The 15,411-nt window shown below is 42.9% G+C and overlaps 1 protein-coding gene and 2 long non-coding RNA genes across 3 annotated transcripts in view; 1 reads left to right on the plus strand and 2 right to left on the minus strand.

Moving 5' to 3' along the window:
* Nucleotides 1–1,005: 1,005 nt before the first annotated feature.
* Nucleotides 1,006–4,920, plus strand: LOC145431523 (uncharacterized). Its single transcript, XR_013911860.1, has 2 exons — nucleotides 1,006–4,380; nucleotides 4,537–4,920. It is a non-coding gene; the product is annotated as an uncharacterized LOC145431523 (long non-coding RNA).
* Nucleotides 4,921–4,944: 24 nt separating this feature from the next.
* LOC145431521 (uncharacterized) lies at nucleotides 4,945–11,312 on the minus strand. The gene is made up of 2 exons (XR_013911858.1): nucleotides 6,093–11,312; nucleotides 4,945–5,463 (listed from the first exon to the last, which is right to left on the minus strand). It is a non-coding gene; the product is annotated as an uncharacterized LOC145431521 (long non-coding RNA).
* Nucleotides 11,313–13,437: 2,125 nt separating this feature from the next.
* Nucleotides 13,438–15,411, minus strand: part of ntm (neurotrimin) — a 508,104-nt gene continuing 506,130 nt past the window's right edge. Inside the window, exon 7 of the mRNA XM_026181960.2 lies at nucleotides 13,438–15,107. Within this exon, the coding sequence (XP_026037745.1) occupies nucleotides 15,064–15,107 (44 nt within the window). The 3' untranslated portion in view covers nucleotides 13,438–15,063. The remainder of the gene's footprint in view (nucleotides 15,108–15,411) is intronic.

Consider the following 15,411-nt stretch of genomic DNA (forward strand, 5'->3'; position numbering starts at 1 on the left):
AAAGGTAACAAAACTGAGACTCCAAATAAACTCAGGCAAGCAGACAGAACACACAGCATAGAAAACGGTAGATCGCGACAAGGACAAACTGAAACACAGGCAGGTTGCTGGACGGGCCCCTCGGACCCTCCAGCGGAGGCAGAAGGCTGGACGGGCCCCTCGAACCCTTCAGCGGAGGCGAACAAAGGCTGGTGCAGTTCTCCAGAACCCCCGTGGGGCCCGTCCGACCCTCCAGCGGGAACAGGCGGCTGAAGCGGTCCCTCGGACCCTCCAGCGGGGACAACAGGTGGTAGAAAAGATGATTGAGGAGAGGAGTGACAGTGGCGTTGTTTCCTTCTGGATGAGGGAACAGGAACCGGTGGAGAAATAGAGACCTCCTCCTGATCCTCTGACCACATGGCTGCCAGTAAAAAGGCAGGCAAACAGACAGGTGAACAAGGTCCCGGCTGGTGTGTGGAAGGCGAGGAAGTCCGTGGCGTAGAGGCAGGTGGGGAGTGTATGTCGCACTGGGGCCATGATGAGGAAGAGTTAGTGAAAGAGAGAGCGAGCTCACTAGCCCTGACTTGCTCGCTCCACGCAGCTATGGTGCTGCCGAGCTTTGTGTCCTTAGCGAACTGGCTAAGCCGGGGGTTATATCGAATGATGGCATCCACCGCACTCAGCCCAACTGCTATGGTCCTTAAATCTGGGAACTGGGCGATGCGGTCGAGCAGGCTCACCATCCGCTCCATCTCAGCGTTGTACTCCGAGGTGAAAATGTCTGCGGGGTCCATGTTCTGGTCACAATCTTCTGTTATGAAGGCTGTGTGCAGGCAGGAACGGTGGACCCAAAGTGCAGATGCTCGGAGGCACAATGTAAACTCGAAACAGCTTTAATGCTGAACTCAAAAAAGGTAACAAAACTGAGACTCCAAATAAATTCAGGCAAGCAGACAGACCACACAGCATAGAAAACAGTAGATCATGACACAGACAAACTGAAACACAGGGCTTAAATACACAGAGGGAGCAATCAGGGAATGGGTAACAGGAGGGAAACACAGCTGGGGCAAATCAGGCCTAACGAGACAAAGGAAGCACAACCAGATGCATTTACATGAGACACGGACTTTCAAAGTAAAACAGGAAACATAACACAGACTGACCTTACAGACACAGACTCACAGGCAGGCACTACAACAGAGGGAACAGAGACGTGGGACCAGGGCAGACACAGAGACATAAACCATAAGACAGAACTCTAACAAAGAAACCAAAGACTAGAAATGATAAATAATATAATAAACTCAAAACCCTGGGTCAACGACCTAGGCATCCTAACAGATAGTTGCAGTATTTGAATGGATTGTGATGAATTGTGATCAAGACATTAAAATTCTGTCTCAGAGAGCTATTCTTGCAAAAAAAGTGCAGTCCTTGTGCTTTTAATGGCAATATTATTTGTGGCAGAATGAATAGAATAATAATTTTTATGTGATCAGACTAATCATGGGGTAGCAAATATTTGATCACATTGATCTCCAATCAATGACCAAACTTGGAAATTGTTTATTACAAATAAAAAACTGAAGACCTATAAAGACAGAATAAATGACAAATGAGCAAGAGTGAAAGCATAAAAAGGAAAAATGTCTGTAAAAAATAATAATGTTTTAGTTGATCAAAACTATTAGAATAAACAGGCAATGGTGGTAGAGAATATTAAAGATTTACTGCAGTTATTTATGCATTGGATAAGTGTGGACAACAAGATAAAGCATCAACTCATCAACCATATGAAGACATAAACATGAGCTTTCTCTGCTTGTGAAAGGAAGAGTTTTCCAGTCTAGACTGTATACAGGCCAGGCAAGTATCTGAACAAATAGTTCCAGATGAATTGATCACCACAATTTCTATGGGAACTTTCAGCTGGGTTTGCCCAAGGGCTTGACAGATGTTTCTCTCCACTAGAGTAACTTTTTGGGTTGATATCAGTGTTGTTCAGGGAGGACATGATGTGGTGTTGGACCAGTTTCTCGAAACAGGTCAGAGCAACTCGTTGCTAGTTTTTGAGGCTACTGATGGTGGTCTTTTTGGGAAGCTGGACAATTTTGGCCAGTTTCAAGCATGATGGGAAGAAAGACTGGGAGAGTGATGCAGATGAATGAAGATCTTAGTGAATCCCAGCCACCTGGTTTGCACACTTTTTCAGGACTGTCAATAGAAAATTGTACTTAGTAGTCAGTATAATATTTTAATAATATAAGTTTGCATATGATAGAATACTGCATGATGACTTCTTTATGACTCAGACTGTTGTTTTAATTCACTGTGACCCGTTATCATGCAGGGAAGGAGCAGTACCTGCTAGATAAGAGCTTAACAAGCAGTTTCACTTTGTACCAGGTAGAGGAGCCTCTCCTGGCACACGCACACACGCGCACACACACATATACACATCCACATTCGAATGTAATAAACAAACACACCTACTGTTGCATATAAATAAAGACCAGGGCAGTGGCAGAGAGCGAGTCTCTGAGCCCTCACTCTCGTGCGTGTGCTCTGTGACTGCCCTTGCCAGCAAGTAAAACTGTGTGTCTCTGACTCTCAGCTGAAGAAGTGTCTTTAGAAGTGTTTCTTGACAAGGACCCTACCAGTCACTCCTTCTGGTCCAGTGACCTTGCTTGGGTTCACTGCTGTCAGTGTGCACTTCTCATTGTGCTCCTGCACCATGGGGTTATGCAGGTGGAGGCTGGTGTTCGAGCTGCAGTTTCCTTCAGTCTTTTCACCTCTTCAATCAGCATGGGATGAAGTCCCCAGCTATTATGTGCACTGATTCACAGTAGAAGTTCTACTGGCTAGTAATTGCTTTGACTAAGTTGTATATCGCATTACCATCACAACTCACAAGGTATGCAGATGAGTCTGCATCTAACAGTCAGTTATTCCAAGTCTGGCTGTCTAAAGCCGTTGGCTGTGCGCTGTGCGGCCTGCTAACTTTATAGTGGCATTGTGGGCCTCAGCCAAGTCTCTTTGATTAACACAATGCAGCAATTATGGAAATATTTGTTGGCTACAACCTGTAAGTTCAATTCAATTTTATTTATATAGCAACAATTCACAACAACAGTTTCCTCAAGGTGCTTACATTGTATGATCTTTTGATTTTGTTTTTTATGAGTCTGGCATTGAATGGAAATGTTGTTTAAATGGTTTTCTCTTTAGCCGTGCTGGCAGACCAGCCCTACAGCTTCGCTTTCGTTTCCTTTTTTTACGCTTCCTCTCGAGAACCATCCATGGAAGATCTACCTAAGTCCTAACTATATGTTATGAAGTGGTGATAGCCTGCCAAATTGTCCTTTCACAGCTTAAAACTTTACAAACAGTAATTAGGCAGTTGTTCCATGGTTAAGTTTTAGATCAGCATTTTCTTGTTTCGTCTTCATCTGTTGTTTTTTTTTTTTATTTAATTTTTTTAAAGTTTTTCATATATATATATATATATATATATATATAAAGAAAGTTCAGAAAACTGATCAGTTACATTTGTAGGGTATTTTTCACCAAGAAAATCTGCTCTGTTAATAAATTAATTTGGCTTTGATCTGGCAGCAAACTAAAGAGATTCCTTTACTTGACATTCTCTCCTAAACACTGAGTAACCATTATTGTTTTATTAAATGCAGTTTAATCTTTCAGGGCTCTAATTCCGTGACATTTGAAATGAACAGTAGTACAAAAGAAATTGTTCAGCTGAGCCCTTATTCACAAGGGGTCACCACAGCAGGTAGCGCTACATATTTGTTTATTTTTTTAATGGCAGATGTCTTTCCAGGCTCCTTACATCATTGAACCCGGAAGGTCTCGCTTATTAGGTTGTGAGCAAACCACTACACTATGGACCCACTGGTAGTAGAAAGTTATTAATTGGTATTCCAGAAGCCGCTGGAGAGGACGTGGAGACCACGATAAAAAGCTTCATCAAAACCCACCTGAAGCTGCCAGAGGACACGGTGAAGAACATTGTCTTTGATAGGGTACATCGCCTCGGCCCCATGCGGGCTGCGACCGGGAGACCACGTCCTATAGGGCTTCGGAGCGTGATGTCACGGGGGTGGGCGTGGAAAGGATTTTGGCCCGATTCACCATTTTGGGGGTCTAAGCTAGGAGCGATAGCATAGCCATGGTTCGTACTTGCTGTGTGCTCGGCTGCAATGTTCGATAAGGTTGGATTGTCTTTTTATGCTTTCCCAACCTGGAAGCGACATGAGGCAGCTCGTGTATCGATGTTACCAAACGAAGGCGTCTAGCCTGGATAGCAGCTGTGAGATGAGCTGACGTGCAGCTCTCTTCCATCTCCAAATATCTGTTGGTGTTCCAGACATTTTCATTCCGGTAAGTTCTAAATATGTTCATATCTCTCTTTATAGCCTATTAGTTTCATTTTCGATGCGCTCTGAGCTCATAGCAAATTAGAACAAACATCCTACTGAGTGATTTTGCAGAACTACCGTCTATTTATAGAGTTGCTAATTATTTGGCATTATGCAGCAAACCAGCCGATGAAATGGATGAAACATCATGACTGGTTTCCAGCGCTACACGAGGGACCTGCTTCAAACAAACCACCATGCCAATCAGATTACTTCTTCCATGTGAGGGTGAAGAGGTGACCCTTCTGGATAAGATGGTGAAGGTTTGCTGCGTTTGGTGAACAGTGTGATAATAAAACCAGAGAAGAATGAAACCTGCTCCTGTTAAATGTTCTTAAGTCTTGTGCTGTTATTTTTTCAAAAGATACAGTAAATAAAGTAATGTTAGTAGTGGGTGATATCATGTAAACACTCATGATTTGGTGTAAACATTTTGTCATTTGTAAACTGTAAATGACATGGATTCTACACTGTTACTGATGTGATGTTCTATAAAGTGGTTTTAATAAAAAAAAAAAAGGCAAAATAATTTAGTTTCTTTATTCAACTTTTGAACAGTGGGACTCAGTCAGTACATATTCAGTAAATGCAAATTATTTACACAGCAGTGCACTACAGGCATACATCTAGACCCCTAGATAAAACATGATGGCATTATAGCAGTGACAACTCCTCCACAGTAGCAGGTGGGGTTTTTCTTTTTTGAGGACGGCTCCTTTTACCTGTCACTACAGATGGTCTGTGTATGTTTTGATCAAGAGCCTTTTTTTGGGCAGCTGAAGAGAAGTCGTCTATCTTATGGCCAACCTCTGGGTGTATCTTGGTATTATTACCAGGCAAAACCCAGTATGCAGGTTCATCTGTAACAGTCCTTGTGCCACGGATCAACACTGTTCCGTCTACTTTAGACAGAAGAGCAGCGACGTGGGTGCAGGTCTCTGCGACTCCGGCCATACAGGTGCAGTGGGCGGCTTCAACCTTCCCTGTGATGCTCACAGTGACCCATGGCTGCAATGCTGGTTCATTCAGTCTTAGAGTGCAGCACCTGAAATACACACAGACAAAGTTCATTTAAAGACAAGAACTATGAGCCAAGGCCGACACAAATGTGTTTAATCTACTTTATCATAAATGTAACAAAGTGTCAAGAAAGTTAGCACATACATGTAATTTTTCATTTCTTTATGTGTCCATCTATAGAACGCTGCATGTTATAGTCTAAATCTGTCTGTTCTGTCAGAAACCTGCCTGCAGAAAATGAACCTAAAGTATGTAATGCAAGGATGTCATCACTTTAGAGATGGAGAAAGCATAAAGTGACAATTATGAATCACTTAATATGTTAAGGAGATTCTGCAGGTCATTAATCAAAGTATAAAACTAAAATAAAATGTATTTTTAGTGACACAAGATACAAATATGGAAGCAAGATGTATAATTAGAATTATTTATAATAAACATTAATAAATCATTGCAATTTCTTTAACCATAGAGAATAACTAAATCCTTCAGGACAATGTCTCATCAATGCACTGAACTCACTATGTTATCCACCTAACAGTCTCCACATGTTCTCACTGTAATTTCCCCTCATGAATGAATTTATGCTGCAGTAATCTGAATGTTTGCAGGGAAATCAAACGCATTTCACTCGCTGTACTCGAGCTGACTTACCTTTGATTGAATGACGACTTGTACGCGCTGACTCCACAGATAAGGTATGAAATATATCAGGCTACGTCAATAGCGGTTGGTCTTCAGGGTTTCTACTCCACGGCCGTATTTCATACGGGTCCACATTTCCAATGCACGCTATTTTCTGCAAGTACCGCCGCTTCGCCTCTGGACGCAATCGGTCTCTATACAGTCCATTCTCTTTTAAGCTGCTTTTAAGCATCTTGTAATCGTCGTTCCAACACAGTGTGTTTGATTTGATTCGTAGACCCCGAAAATGCCGCCGCGCTCCCACAATGCATTGCGGCGTGACGTCAACTCCGAAGCCCTATAGTGGCCAAATTCGGCCACTTCAAACAAAAGCAACAGGTGAAAAGCCGCGGCAGGGAATTAAAAGGAATGGACTTCAGCGTGAACGACCAGTTCCCCAAAGAGATCTTGGAACGACGCAGGGTCCTCTTCCAATCCGACGCGGCTTCATCCAGAAGGGCTCCCGCGCTGTCATCGCTGTGGACCAGCTGTACGTGGACGGACAGCTCCACCGCGACCCCAACATCACTCCGTAGCTGTATTAACCTCACACCAGATAAGAATCAGCTACACCCTTTCCCTATCCACTCACACTAACTTGCATTAACATCTGTTTAACTTACCAGTATCAAATCGCATAGCAGAATTAACACCGTCACTCTCCGTCAGTGATTTAATTGGAATGTTTACATTTTGTTGTTTTTTTCTTCTCGTTTTTTTTTCTCTTTTTTCCCCCTCTTGTTTTTATGCTGCTCACCCTTGTCATTGGTTTCTTTCTTTATTTCTTTCACTGCCTCGATCACCTGCTTCGACACTCATCCACAAACAACATCCTTTATTTCGACACATACGCACCATGCCCTCAACGGCAGCACATTTACATCAGTCAGACAGCGCACACAGTCGTTTAGGATACACACACTTAAGCCAAGCCTACTCATATTAGTAAATATGCACACACATAGTCAGACTCAGGGATCATCTCGCCACACATTTTTTCTCTCTCTCCTTCTCTTTATTTATGAACAAGTGATGTATTCTCTCCACCTGTCTAAGCGACACACACAGCATACATCCCTAGTTATACACAAACATCTATGGGTACACTGAGGTTCATTACATGGAATATAAATGTAAAGCTGGCTCCAGAGAAAAGAGGTTAAAAATATTTAACCAACTCAAAAAACTACAGGCAGATCTTGTCCTTTTACAAGAGACCCAGAGACCTCTTAGAGGTTTGAATGAACTTAAAACACCTGAGTTTCCTAATGTGTTCTCAGCTTGTTATAATTCTAGACAAAAGGGAGTAGCAATTTTAATACATAAAAATATTAATTTCACAGTACTCGATACAGTTATAGATCCAGAGGGCAGATTCTTAATCAACTATCTATACTTGATAAAAAGCTATGTATTGCAAATGTATATGGTCCAAATGTTGATGATCCCTCATTCTTTCACGTTTTTTTCAGTGTACTCTCTGAACACTTAGATGGCACACTTGTTCTTGGAGGCAACCTCAACCTTGGACTAAATGAAGACATGGATAGGCTCAATACAGCAGGAAGTCAGCGTAATTGGCAATCCACAAATATAATCAAACAGTATATGAGCGACTTTGGTCTTTGCGATGCATGGCGCTCCCTTCACCCCACCAGTAAGGAATATACTTTTTTCTCACATGTCCATCACTCCTACTCTCGTCTGGATTATTCTTTGGTCAGCAGGTTACTGCTGAGCGACATTTCAGACACTGAGATTCACCCTATAGCTGTCAGCGATCATGGTCCTGTATCTTTAACACTAATGCACAAGAATAATACTACGCCAACTAAAAACTGGAGATTTAATATATCACTACTTAAAGATGAAGACTTTATTAAATATTTTAAAAAAGAGTGGACTTCATATTTAGACTATAATAACACTCCTGAAACATCAGCTTCTGTTCTATGGGAAGCAGGGAAAGCTGTGATGAGAGGTAAAATAATTTCTTTCTCATCACATAAAAAGAAAAAAGAAAACAAAAATATTCAGGAATTAGAAAAAAACATCAAATCACTAGAAGAAGCCTACGCGTCCCACCAAGATCAGGAAACATTGAACAAAATACGCAAAACAAAACTAGAATTAAATGAGACAAAATTCTTAGTACAAAGACTACGCTTACAAAATTATGAACATGGTAATAAATCCGGTCAATTTCTAGCAAACCAGCTAAAAATAAATAAATATAAAACAACTATATGTGCTGTTCAAGATTCATCTGGGAACACAATATATGACCCGATACAAATAAACAACATTTTCAGGGATTTCTATAAAACGTTATATTCACCACAAATAAACCCATCTAAAAAAGAAATTGATCAGTTTTTGGACAACATAACTCTTCCAAAATTATTAGACACTCAAGCAATGGCACTGGATTCACCACTGACACCAGGCGAACTCCAGGAAGCCCTGATAAGTATGCCCAATAATAAGGCTCCAGGTCCAGACGGCTTTCCTGCAGAATTCTACAAAGAATTCTGGACGATTCTGGAACCAGTTTTCTACAGAACGTTGTTGGAAATTGAAGAAAAGGGCAGACTTCCATCAAATATGAATTCTGCAAACATTAATCTCCTGCTAAAACCAGGCAAAGACCCTGTATATCCCTCAAGCTATCGTCCAATATCCCTTATAAATGTAGACCTTAAAATAATCTGCAAAGCTCTCTCAAAGAGACTGGAGAAAATAACCCCCCTCTTAATTCATCTTGACCAAACTGGTTTCATAAAAGGTAGGCACTCATCAACAAATACACGTAGATTACTTAATTTGATAGACTACTCATACAGTAAAAACCTAGACACTACAATATTCTCTTTAGATGGAGAAAAAGCATTTGACAGAGTTAACTGGAAATTTCTATTTGCAACTTTACACAATTTTGGTTTTGGATCCTCTTTCATAAACTGGTTAAAATATTATATAATTCCCCAACAGCTTGTGTCAGAACAAATGACCAGACATCCTCCAGCTTCTGTCTCTTGAGGGGCACCAGGCAGGGATGCCCACTCTCCCCTTCACTGTTTGCAATTTTTATTGAACCACTAGCAGCAGCAATTAGACAGAATTCAGTAATTAAGGGCATAAAATGCAAGAACGTGGAACATAAAATCAGCCTTTATGCGGATGATGTGTTACTCTTTCTCCAAAATTCACAAACCAATATCTCTGGGGTGATTGAATTGATAAACTCTTTTGCAAGAATATCAGATTACTCAATTAACTGGTCAAAATCTACAGTCCTACCGATTAATTGCTCCTTCCATAATTCCTCTTCTACACCACTGCAATCAGGAAATGTAAAATATTTAGGTATTAATGTTTCTCCCAAGCTTGCAGATCTAACTAAATTAAACCATATCCCACTTTTAAAGAAGGTAGAAGATGATCTGGCTAGATGGAAATGTCTACCCATATCACTCATGGGAAGGGTTGCTGCTATAAAAATGATGGTCTTACCAAAAATAAATTATTTATTCTCAATGATCCCAACTAAACCGCCACAAGATTGGTTCAGATCTCTAGATTCATGTACGTCCAAATTCCTTTGGAAAAATAAACCCCCACGTATAAGCTTAAAAACACTACAAAAGACCAAGGATAAAGGAGGACTAGAACTGCCTAACTTTCAGCACTACTTCTTAGCCAACAGGCTTCAGTTTATCTCAGGATGGCTAAAACATACCCTCTTAGATGAACCTTGGCTAGATGTAGAACAAGCACTTTGCAATAATCTAGAGATCTCAGACCTACCATTTATTAGCTCAAACATCCAACGACATGAATGCTTTAAAAGCATCAACATCAGCTCTTCTCTGACAGCATGGTGGGAGTTTCTAAAATTGACGGCGTCTTCATTAATCCCATGCAAACGTACACCTATCTGGAACAACCCTGACATATTACAAAACAATAATATGATAAACTTTTCAGATTGGAGTGGTAAAGGAATCAAATATTTAGAACATATACTAGAAGGAACAGAATTTATTTCATTTGACGGACTAGTTACACAATATGGGATCAACAAGAAAAGATTTTTAGAATATCAACAAATTAAATCCATAGTAAAAAAGAAATTTAAACCGGGTTGAACTACAAACACCACCAAGTGTGGTTCAATTTCTTACTCTTAAAACCCCCAAATTACTATCCAAAATATACAGAATGCTTTCTAAAACAGATGAATCAATATCACTTCCTATTGCAAAATGGGAAGCGGATTTATCAGTTAACTTAGACCTAAACTTCTGGTCTCAGATTTGCTTAAAAACCTTTCATCTAATTAGAAATCCCAGTCTTCAATTAATTCAATACAAAATATTACATAGAGTGCACTATACAGGTCATCGGATGTTCAAGATGGGCTTTACGTCTACCAACACCTGCTCACACTGCCAAACCAATTCACCGGACAATTATATCCACGCTCTTTGGTTCTGTCCACCAGTTCAGAAGTTTTGGCGCGATATATGTGAAGACTTATCAAAGTGTCTGAAATGTAACATTCCAACTTCCCCCTTAGTGTGTTTGTTGGGCAGCTTAGATAATGGCACTTCAGAAAAGAATATCGCCCATATGGTTTTCACTGCCCTATGCATAGCCAAGAAAACAGTTCTCATGAACTGGAAAAATAAAAATAATCTTAATTCTAACCAATATAGAAATTATCTATTAGATTACATTAGTCTTGATACAGCCTCTGCCACCACATCAGATCAATTGCTCTGGGCTCCTGTGATCAGCTCCATCACCTAGTGGGGGTGGGGGGTCATAGTTTGGTCCCGCCTTCACTTTTGTGATTGGTGTGGGGGTAGGGACAGGCTTAGGGCGTCGGGGGGTTCCCCGGAGGCATCTTCCTTCAGGGGCTCAACCCGGGGTAGCGGTCATGTCCGGTTAGGGGCTCTGTTGGCTCTCAGGTGACTGTTTCCTCGCGGCTGCGTGCAGCGGGGCTAGGGGAGGGTCTGTGCTGACGGACGTGGGTTACTGACCTGGTAGCCTGGCTGCCCCTGGGTGGGTCCGGGATGGGCGTGAGGTTCTGGGGGCACTCTCTCTCTGGGCCGGGGCCCGGGCCGGGCCTCGGGGGCTTGGGTCCTGGTTGGTGTGTTGCCGGGGTTGTGGGCGGGTGGGTGCATGGGGGCCCAGCCCTGGAGCAGGGTGCCGCCGGTGCATCGAGCCGCCTGGGGGGCTCTTCAACTGGTGGGGGAGATTGTCACATCTTGCAGGAACTTTCCTCTCTTCAGGAACTCTCTCTGCAGGAGGGGGAGATACAGGAGAGGTGGAGGAAGATCTCAGCCTGGGCGTTTATTGTCTTATGTAGTCTGGAAGATGAGTGGATGGTGGGGTGGGTGCAGTTTTCTCTGTGGTGGGGTTGGGTGGACTGTCCCGGGCTCTGTGGGGCCGGGCGGAGCTGCTGCACTGGGCCCCAGTCTGGATGGGCCTGGGCCCCCTTTCCCTGGCGGGTCGCGGAGTATGGGGGTGCCTACTGGGGTCAGCGGGGGAGCTGGCCCCAGGGAGGGGTCACTTGCCCCTCCCTTCCTTCCCTCCCCATCTCCAGCTACCTCCCTCTTCCTGCTCCACCACAACCACCCACACATGCAGGACCTTGGAGTAGGGGTATGTCACCAGGGTGCAGAGGAGGCTACCCCCCCCCCCCCCCCCCCGTCCCCTCTGTCCCCTTCTGGCTGCCTCTGCCTCAATTTTATCCCACAACTTAGACATTCACATTACTCACACTCGCATTACACATACATATAGGATCTTGGGGGTGGGCACGATACACGGAATCCAAATTACCATCAGGGTGTACACCTCACCCCTGGCGTCGTTGCCCACCTCTCAATTTAAAATACACGTAGACATTGAGGGCTATCAGGAGGGGCTATGCGCTTAACTGCTGCTCTCTGGCAGGTAGCTCCATGCCCTCCTGGGTTTTAAATGCACCTTAGAACACACATGCATCAATACTACAATGAGCGGGTGGAGGGAGGTTTGGAGTCTTCTCTCACCCCCATTCTCTGCGGCCTGCTGGAGCCGGGGGGCTAGGAGGAGGAGTTGGCCGTCCGACTGCGGTTTGGAGTGTGGGGCCTCCCTGCTGCTGCGGAGTCGGGGCGGTCTGCCTCCCCTCACCGCAGGGAAAAGGGTAACACCACCTGGGTCTGGATGCAGTTCCCCCCTCCAGGGGCAAGGGTACCTAGACCCGGTTCGTAGAGTACGCTTGGGGAGTGTGATTGTGTGTACAGTGTCTCTCTATGTCTGTCTCCACGTTGGTTGAGTGTGGAGTAAGTGCATATGAGAGCATGAGGGTGGGAATGGATGTTTGTATCCGTGTGTGCCTGTATGTCTGTGTCTATATGTCAGGTTGGGTGTCAGACGCCACCTCTCTGGGGACATCTTAGGCCCTCCAAGGTTTGGAGGCCTATCTCCCCCCTCCACCACTTCCCCTGCCGGTGGCGGACTCCCTCAGACATCGGTGCGTTGGTGGTTCTTTGTGTCCGGGGATGGGCGTCTGGGTACACACCGGCTCACTCCTTGGCGGCCGCTTATCGGGGCCTGGAGCCTGGGGCTCGCTCGGGCCACTTCGGAGGTGGGGTGTCCCCGGCCTCTCGGCCTGGGGCTCGGTCACTCAGGCACGGCTGGCTGCCGGCGGAGCTCACGGACGCGTCACTGCAACTCCCCCTGGCTTCTGCTCCTCGGCTGCTGAGTGAGCCCTCATCTGGGACTCTCCTCAGCTCTTTCTGGGACAGTGGCGCGGCTGCCCCTCTGTTGGTCTTCCTTGGTCTCTTGTGTTCTGGGGGCCTCTGGATGTCTGGAGTTTTGATCTCCTCCATACCTGCTTCATGCCCTGGAGGACGGGGCTGTGGCCCCCCCACACCCTCTAGCAGATCATTACATGAAGGAACCTTTTAAAAAAAAACAAGCGCGTCCATGCTCACAGGTGTACACACGGGTGATCACACCCACAAACTACACCCTTTTTGGCTCCTACCTCAAAGCACACTGTGTTCTGTTGATCTTATGTGCTGCACAATAATGTTTAATATTTAATATTTACTGTCATATTCCCATATATCATTGTGATGTTGTTTATTCTATTACTCTTGTTCTCTTCTGCTTGTTTTCTTTTTTCTTTCTCAGCAGGTGATCCAGGTGATTGATATATGCATTTTTTTTTCTTTTCTTTTTTTTTCTGCCCGTTCTGTTGGTTTTAATTTTTTGCCCTTCTCCCCCGTCCCTCTTCTCAGCTGTTTCTCTTTCCCGCTTTCTTTCTCCCCTTCTTTCCCCCAGTCAAGTCTGTCCTGTATTCAGTAAGTGAAAATAAAATAAACAATAAAAGGTGAATCAAATGGACCATTACGGCAAGGCTGGGATGGTCAATTTGGTAAAGTAAATCCGTTGGGCATCTTTCTTTGCCTTTAGACAACAATTCTGATGGCAAAAGAGCCAAACGGGACAGGCAAAAAAAAAAAAAAAAATCCTAAAAAAGCAGTAATATTCCGGCAGCTGGGGCGCCAAAATAATACCAGAAAATATTTTTCCCATGAAAGTTATTTTCAGTAATGACAATACAGTTTGTCGCCCTAATTTTACATGGGATTTTGTCTTTTACAGGTGCTTTTAAACATTAAATTAGGAACAATTTAATGTGATTAAACAATGAAATTACCTATAAACAAGGTCAATGAATGCAGCAATATGAATAATAATACTTAAATGTACAGAAATATAAAATTAACAGTTGGTTTAAATAATAATGGATTGAATTCATATAGCGCTTTACAATTCCACTTTATAATTCTCCTCTGGCCATAACCAGTAGGTGGTAGGTGAAGTGTCTTGCCCAAGGACACAACGACCGAGAGAGTCCGAGCCAGTGCTCGAACCGGCAACCTTCTGATTACAAGGTGAACTGCCAACTCTTGAGCCACGATCGCCCTAAATAATAATAATAATAATAAAAAAAAGTCAAAAAAGTTTATACGAATCATGTTATATATTTTTCCATAGCATTACATGAATTTAACAGTTCAATCTTTCAAATAACAGACAAATATTTGTGAAATTACGATGCATTTGTGAATGTATTTTAACAATCTAAATATGCATATGTACAGACAGATACATTTAAAAAACAAGAAAAATATGTTTTATTACATTTACTAGTTTTATTGTCATGTACAGATAAACAGTGTAGCCACATTTAACCATAATGAAATTCTTTGGCTCGTGCTCCTCTGCTTTACATGAGCATATAGAAAGTGTGCAGTTATATTAAGAAGAAAATAACAGAAAATAGCAGTAATAATAATAATAATAATAATTTTAACAAAAAATCAAATAGTATTAAATTCTTAGAGAATTTAAGACAAGTTGGTATTGACAGGTTGTGCAAAACTTGTGGAATGAGCATTTAAGTGGCATTTGTTGACGTGTCTGTAGAGTGTGTTTGTAGAGTCCTGTAATTGTAGGGAGTGTGTAATGGTGTGTAAAGACTGTCAACAGTTCAAAAACCTGATGGCTTGAAACTGTCTCTGTGTCTGCTAGTGCAGGTCTGAATGCTCCTGACCTGCTTCCCCGATAACAGGAGTGTGAGGAGTCTGTGGCTGGGGTGGCTGGGATCAGAGAGGATCTACTGCGTTTTCCTCATGCAGCTCTGTCTGTAGAGGTCTTGCATGGCTGGCAGTTCAGTCCTGATGCGCTTTGCTGATCTCACCACCCTCTATGTTTCAGGTGTCATGTTTAGCGTCTCCTAGTTTAGGGTTTTGTTAGTGTTTTCTTCATTTCTCCTTTGCTAGTTGTTTTGTAGTGTTTTCATGCAGCCACCAATAAAAGGCTCGCTTTCAGTTTCAACCTTCGCCTGTTCCTCTATTTGTTTGCACATGGGTCCTCACCTCTCATCTCCACATGGTCTGCCCTTGCAAACTGTGACACCTACGGATTAAGAAGGAGATGTCATTTAAGTTCATATGTGTGTGATGGCAGATGAACAAATGCTTTTGGCAATATAGAGTATTTTAGATATTTCACCAAAAGAAAATTAAACCGAAATAAAAGCAATCAAACAGCTTTATTTACTGTATTTCTGTATGCATGTGCTTAGCTTTGTAATTGTGTCACTGTAGCATATTTGGCTCAGAGGGTATTAGCATTTCTATTCAGATTCACACTGTGAAGTGCCACCATTTCTTAGACTTAGACATTGTATTTTTGTAACTTTTTTATTTTGCACAAAGCA

This window comes from Astatotilapia calliptera, chromosome 10 (assembly GCF_964374335.1).
Source record: "Astatotilapia calliptera chromosome 10, fAstCal68.1, whole genome shotgun sequence".
NCBI classification, from domain to species: Eukaryota; Metazoa; Chordata; class Actinopteri; order Cichliformes; family Cichlidae; genus Astatotilapia; species Astatotilapia calliptera.